This window comes from Gekko japonicus, unplaced genomic scaffold (assembly GCF_001447785.1).
Source record: "Gekko japonicus isolate JY-2015 unplaced genomic scaffold, Gekko_japonicus_V1.1 scaffold1389, whole genome shotgun sequence".
NCBI classification, from domain to species: domain Eukaryota; kingdom Metazoa; phylum Chordata; class Lepidosauria; order Squamata; family Gekkonidae; genus Gekko; species Gekko japonicus.
In genome coordinates, this window is record NW_015176492.1 from 414,142 (window position 1) to 421,067 (window position 6,926).

General features: G+C 50.7%; 1 protein-coding gene across 1 annotated transcript in view; it reads right to left on the reverse strand.

The window, feature by feature from the left end:
- Positions 1-6,926, reverse strand: part of CLPTM1 (cleft lip and palate associated transmembrane protein 1) — a 56,689-nt gene that overhangs the window by 3,718 nt on the left and 46,045 nt on the right. Inside the window, exons 8-12 of the mRNA XM_015427253.1 lie at positions 5,776-6,020; positions 4,320-4,413; positions 3,629-3,819; positions 1,482-1,577; positions 436-571 (exon numbers count right to left, since the gene is read on the reverse strand). Of these exons, the coding sequence (XP_015282739.1) occupies positions 436-571; positions 1,482-1,577; positions 3,629-3,819; positions 4,320-4,413; positions 5,776-6,020 (762 nt within the window). The remainder of the gene's footprint in view (positions 1-435; positions 572-1,481; positions 1,578-3,628; positions 3,820-4,319; positions 4,414-5,775; positions 6,021-6,926) is intronic.

The window sequence follows — 6,926 nt, forward strand, 5'->3', positions numbered from 1 at the left end:
GCCCTCCCACTGTTGCCCCCCCAAGCACCAAGAAGACAGAGCATCACTTGCCCCAGCCTGAGAGTCCCTATCTATACCTTGTGGCTAATAGCCACCGATGGACCTCTGCTCCATATGTTTATCCAGTTCCCTCTTGAAGCCGTCCATGCTTGTAGCTGCCACCACTTCCTGTGGCAGTGAATGCCATGTGTTCATCACTCTTTGGGTGAAGAAGCGCTTCCTTTTATCTGTTCTAACCCGACTGCCCAGCGATTTCATGGAGTGCCCACGAGGGCACTACTTAGCCTGAGAATCTCGTAGAAAGCTGTCCTTCATAAATAAAGTGCGATGTAAAAAGTATGTCTGCCCTTTGCTAGAGACCTGCTTCTGTGTAGACGGGGCCCTGGCTTTTAGGTGTGCTGGAAGTGGGGGGGGGACGCGGAACCGGCCGCTCACCGAAGGTCAGGAGGAATCCGTAGAGCATGCTGAGTACCCAGGAGTACCAGCCTTTGTGTTCCATGTAGAGGAGGCTGTACACGGCGTAACAACCCAGGAGCGGGAAGAGGATCCAGGAGAGATACCGGAAAGCCATCTGTGGGGAAGAGAGACAGGCTCAAAGGGGAACAGCAGACACCTTCCCAGGAATGACGGGATGCTTGGGTCCGCACGGACAGATGGGCATCAGGAGAGTTTCACTCTCACCTGCTTCTTGGCGGTCATTGTTTCCCCCCACTCTCTGATACCAAGCGGGGGTGTGACGTCCTTGCTTATTGGGGAGACTGTTTCTCCTTTAAACCACACTCTGTGTACATGAACTGGGTAGATTTCTGCTGCCGCCAGGAATTAAAAATTCCAGCTCTCTCTATTTTGGTAGAATGACCGAGGGTCTGGGCCCTTCAGAGGACTATGTGGCCCTGAGGAAGGACTATTCTGATTTCTGGGATAAGTTTAAACAAAAAATGATTTATTTAATAAAGAACAAAATAGGTTTCTGGTTATTTTGAACTGCTGCTGATGAAAGGAACTTGTAAATATAACTGGCAAAGCTTGGTGCTACAAACAGTCTCTCAACCTCCCAAAACTCCACTCTGACAGGTGTAGGCAGTCTAATCTCTCTCTCATCTATATAGCCACACAGGCTGAACTCTTTGTCTTATTCACACAGAATAGACTCATATTCACACAGACTAAACTGTTTGTCTTTTTTACACAGAATAGACTCAAAAACTCCCATAGTCACACAGACTATGCTCTCTCTTCAAACGTCACACACAGAATCCTCTCATAGACACCTCTCCTCCAACACTCTCAGTACTCAGCCAATCACATCACACTTGTCTCCCTCTATCACGCTTCTTATAGTACTGCAGTCAGACTAAACATTTAAAGAAACACACACCGAAAATGGAATCATTACAGCAGGCTACTGGTTTCTGCAAATCACGGGCATGGGGAAGAACCATTCTTCCCTGCCGGGGCCCGAGAGCGGTCCCACTACTCACGTCGTCGTAGACTTTGGTGGACGATTCGATGTACGTCGATTTGTCTTTGAAGGTGAGGCGTGGAAAGATCCCTGCGACTTTGTTCTCTCGGTCCAGCTGTTTAGCGTCGTCCAGAAAAAGAGGGGGGGGGGCGGAGAGGAAGGAGAAGGGGGAGGGGAGAGAGGAAAGGCATCAGACGGTTAACTGAGGCGAGGAAACGGTTTAGCGGGGCAAGGCAGCTGGCTCACAGTGAAGGAGCCGGGCCATGTGTTCAAAGGGGGGGGGGGGTGACTCAAGGAAACGCCCGTCCCAAGATTGTGGCTCCGGGGGGAAAAAAAAAAAGCTTAAGAAGAAGAAGAAGAAGATTGGGTTGATACCCTGCCCTTCACTCGGAGTCTCAGAGCGGCTCACAATCTCCTTTTGTGATATATCTTTTGTGATATATTAAGAGACGATACTTAGATGTTTTGATATATGATTCTTTCTATGTATTAAGGCTTATAGGATAAATAATATATGGTGAATAAATTGTAGAAATATAAAACAAAAAAATATAATAAAATATTTGAGATATTTTATCATCGTCTGTAGCACGGAATTTGCTGATTTTTGGTATTCCCTACTTACCGTGGGTCCTATTTTGGTTTTGTGAATTACATATACCTAGAGCAATGCAGACAAGCTGTGGAGTCCTGTGAGCAAAAATGCGATTTTGTGAGCTGCTGGCGTTAAAGTTGTGAGCGAGTGATTTGGCTACTGCATAAATTACTTTGCTCTGGGGCCCTCCTTCCTGAGCTAAGACAAAAATGTGTGAGCCGGAGGCTAAAAAACTGTAAGCTCTCTCACACTAACTCAGCATAGAGGGAACACGGACCTAGAGAGGAGGGGGTTAGTTGCCACTGGACCCAAACTTAGTTCTCACCTCTGTTTGTTAACGCTTATATTTGCATGCTCATTGGCTGCCATTCACAGGCCTTACCGACTGCTTTAATCCAGTCTCGGCTATACTTACCGCCCAGTTACTTATGCATTTTTGACTCTGAGCCGATTGCCTCTCACTCTACTTATATGTAAGGCTTGAGGAAGTCAGTTTCAGTGTATCTGAAGAAGTGCGTGTGCACACAAAAGCTTATACCCAGAATTAAACTTGGTTAGTCTTAAAGGTGCCCCTGGACTCAGACATGGTTCTTCTGCAGAGGAAGGAAAAGGCAAAATGCCTCTGCGTCTCCCTTGCCTTGAAAGTCCCTTGCTGGGGGAAATTAAAGCAGGGTTGATATGTGAATGGAAGACTACTAAGGAAGACTCCGCAGAGGAAAGCAACGGCCAACCACCAATGCTTCTTCTTTGCCTTAGAAGCCCCTTGCTGGGGTTGCTACTTGGGAGACCACCAAGGAACACTCCGCAGAGGAAAGCAATGGCCAACCACCAATGCTTCTCCCTTGAGAGCCAGTTTGGTGTCGTAGTTAAGTGCGCGGACTCTAATCTGGGAGAACCGGGTTTGATTCCCCACACATCCATTTGCAGCTGCCGGATGACCTTGGGCAAGCCATATTCCTGTCAGTGCTGTCCTTGAGAAAAAGCAGTTTCTGTCAGAGCTCTCTCAGCCCCACTGACCTCACAGGGTGTCTGTTGTGGGGAGGGGACGGGAAAAGGAGTTTGTAAGCCGTTCTGAGACTCCTCTGGGTAGCGAAGGGCGGGGTAAAAATCCAATCTCTTCTTCTTGTCTTAAAAGTCCCTTGCTGGGGTGGCTACATGTTCTTAATAATTTTATTTTCCATTTTCCATTATACATTTCGACTTTAAGATAACAGAAAAGATAAGAGCCCCGTTTTCATTCATATTTCTTACCCAGTTACATGCCCTATTCCATCCTTTGCTTTGCACAGTCTTGTTTTCACCTCGGAGCATTAGACTCAAGTCCTCCATCTGCGCAAGAGCTAACCGTTTTACCATTAAGTCCTCTTTTGAGGGAATTTTATCCCGTTGGAAGGGAGGCCGCCAAGGAAGGCTCCGCGGAGGAAGGCAACGGCCAACCACCGAGGCTTCTCTCCACCGTGAAGGCCCCTTGCTGGGGCTGCCGTAAGCAGTTGAGACTTGACGGCGTGCGCGCTGGGCGGAACTGCGGAGGCCACAGGCGCTCCGAGGGGCCACGCCCGCGGGGCTCTTACCCTGACGTCCATGACCTTGGTGATCTTCCAGAGGTCGATCAGCAGCCCGATGAAGACGCTCACTTGCACCACAAAGTTGGTCTCGTTGTCCAGGATGTAGAGCAGGACCACCAGCGACTGGAATACCCCGAAGAACACCGAGCGGACGGAGAGCCCTTCGAGGGACTGCCTGCTGTTCCAGAACTGGATGTCTGAGGGAGGAAGAGGGGAGACGAGGTATAAAAATGAGTAGAAGAACAGAAGAAGATTGGATGTATACCCCGCCCTTCACTACCCGAAGGAGCCTCGGAGCGGCTTACCATCTCCTTTCCCTTCCCCTCCCCACAACAGACACCCTGTGAGGTCGGTGGGGCTGAGAGGGCTCTCTCGAGGACTGCTCCTGAGAGAACAGCTCTGAGAGAACTTGTGACTGACCCAAGGTCACCCAGCAGCTGCATGCGGAGGGGTGGGGAATCAAACCCGGTTCTCTCAGATTAGAGTCCACGCTCCTAACCACGACACCAAACTGACCCTGACCCTTCAGTACTATGGCAAGCAGCTCTCTGTTGGGACCAGAGAAGGCTGCTGGCTGGATCGATACTCGGCCAGCGGACGCCAAATGTGGCTTGCAGCTCCGACCCCAGCTCTGGTCTTAAACCAGGGCAGATTAAAAAAAAATGGAAGGGGTGGAAGAAAGAGATCTCCGACTCACCGTTTTTGAAAGCAAGGAATTCAAAAATGCTGTGCACAATGGAGACTATAATGGTCAAAGCCAGCAAGTAGGGATTGGTTTCCAAGAGAGCAACCTTGGGGAAGGGGGGGGAGAAAGAGGAAGGGAACGGGGTGTCAAAGGAGAAGAAGAAGAAGAGATTGGATTTATACCCCGCCCTTCACTCGGAGTCTCAGAGCGGCTTACAAACTCCTTTCCCTTCCCTTCCCTTCCCCACAACAGACACCCTGTGAGGTAGGTGGGGCTGAGGGAGCTCTCTCGAGGACTGCTCCTGAGAGAACAGCTCTGAGAGAACTTGTGACTGACCCAAGGTCACCCAGCAGCTGCAGGTGGAGGAGTGGGGAATCAAACCTAGTTCTCCCAGATTGGACTCCTCGCTCCTAACCACTACACCAGACTGAGAAGATGAGAGTCACTGGAAAAGATAATCATGCTAGGAAAAGTTGAAGGCAACAGAGAAAGAGGAAGGCTTAACATGAGACCAATCGACTCAATAAAAGAAGCCACGGCCCCCTCCGTTTGCCAGACCTGAGAATGGCTGCTAACGACAGGACATTTTGGAGAACCTTAATTCATAGGGTCCCCATAAGTCGGCAGCAACTTTGACGGCATTTAACACACACACACATCCAACCTGCATATGGCTCTGGGTACTTCCAACTGGAAAACGTGGCTAAAAATGTGATGCATGCATAAATTCAAAGAAGGATAACATGTAAAGGTTTCCCTTGCTCGAAAGCCAGTCAATTCCGACTCTAGGGTTGCGGTGCTCATCTCCGCTTCCAAGCCGAAGAGACAGAGCTGTCCGGAGACTTCTCTGTGGTCACGTGGCCGGCATGACTAGACGCCGAGGCGCACGGAACGCCGTCACCTTCCCACCGAAGCGGTACCTATTTATCTACTTGCGATTTCTTACTTTAAAACTGCCAGGCTGGCGGGATCTGGGGCCAGAGACGGGAGCTCACTCCCGTCACGCGGCAATCGGGTCCCAAACTGCCGAACTACAGACCTTCCGCTCTGCTGCTCGGCGTCTTAACCTCTGAGCCACCGCGGCCCCAAGGAGAACATGACACAGGCAGCGTTCCCTCTAAGCTGAGTTAGTGTGAGGTAGCTCACAGATTTTTAGCCTCCGGCTCACACATTTTTGTCTTAGCTCAGGAAGGATGGTTCCAGAGCAAACTAACTTATGCAGTAGCCAAATCGCTCGCTCACATCTTTAATGCCAGCAACTCACAAAGTAGCATTTTTGCTCACAAGACTGCACAGCTTGGAGGGAGCATTGGACACAGGAATGATTTGCGCTACGCTAACTTGGGCATCTGCCCTGATGCGCTTCTGCGTGCCCGACGACCCTCCGCAGGGGGCGCCTCCTTCCCCTCTGGTGGGCCGAAGTGCCGTGGGGCGAGTGGGGGGGGGGAGCCCTCTGCCCTCTGCTCACCTTGACGGAGTCCTGCTCCTCGTCGGACTGCTCGTACAGGTCCTCGCCCAGGAAGTTCCAGGGGGACTTGGTGCTCTGGGCGGCGTACAGCTGCCAGCGCCAGAGCGACAGCGGGCAGTAGGAGAGGCGGAGGGGCAGGCGCTCCAACGTCTCGTTGATAGGGAAGTAGTCCTTCTGCAGGTTCCAGTAGTCGTTGAAGTACAGGATGGGGTAGTAGTCGCCGCTCACCGCGTCAAACTTCACATCTGCGGCAGGAGGAGAAGAAGAACAACGGATGGCGCCCGTGGTCGTACACAATAAAACGAGCGACACGGATCGGCCGGGGTTTCCGATTGAGAAGTGAAGAAGAGATTGGATTTATACCCCGCCCTTCGCTTGGAGCCAGTGTTCCCTCTAAGCTGAGTTAGTGGGAGCTAGCTCACAGTTTTTTAGCCTCCGGCTCACACATTTTTGTCTCTGCTCAGGAAGGGATGGCTCCAGAACACACTAATTTATGCAGTAGCCAAATCGCCTGCTCACAACTTTAATGCCGGTAGCTCACAAAGTAGAGTTTTTGATCACAGGACTCTACAGCTTAGAGGGAACATTGCTTGGAGCCTCAGAGCGGTTTACAATCTCCTTTCCTTTCCTGCCCCACGACAGACACCCTGTGAGGTAGGCGGGCCCGAGAGAGCTCTTTCGAGAACTGCTGGTGAGAGAACAGCTCTGAGAGAGCTTGTGACTGACCCAAGGTCGCACCAGCAGCTGCATGTGGAGGAGTGGGGGAATCAAACCTGGTTCTGCCAGATTTAGAGTCCGCGCTCCTTAACCACTACACCAAACTGGCTCTCTTAATCATGTTTGCTTCCTTCTTAGGACAAAAAAGTAATAATAATCTGGCATTTGTTATTATCTTGAGTGGAGGGTTGAACCTCAACAGTGTCACTGACAAATCAGAATTCTGAAAAGAAGAAGAAGAAGAAGAAGAGATTGGATTTATACCCCGCCCTTCACTACCGAAAGGTGTCTTAGAGCGGCTTACAAAGTCCTTTCCCTTCCCCTCCCCACAGCAGACCCCCTGTGAGGGAGGTGTGGCTGAGAAAGCTCTGGCAGAAACTGCTCTTTTTCAAGGACAGCTCTTATCAGAACTAGGGCTTGCCCACGGTCATCCA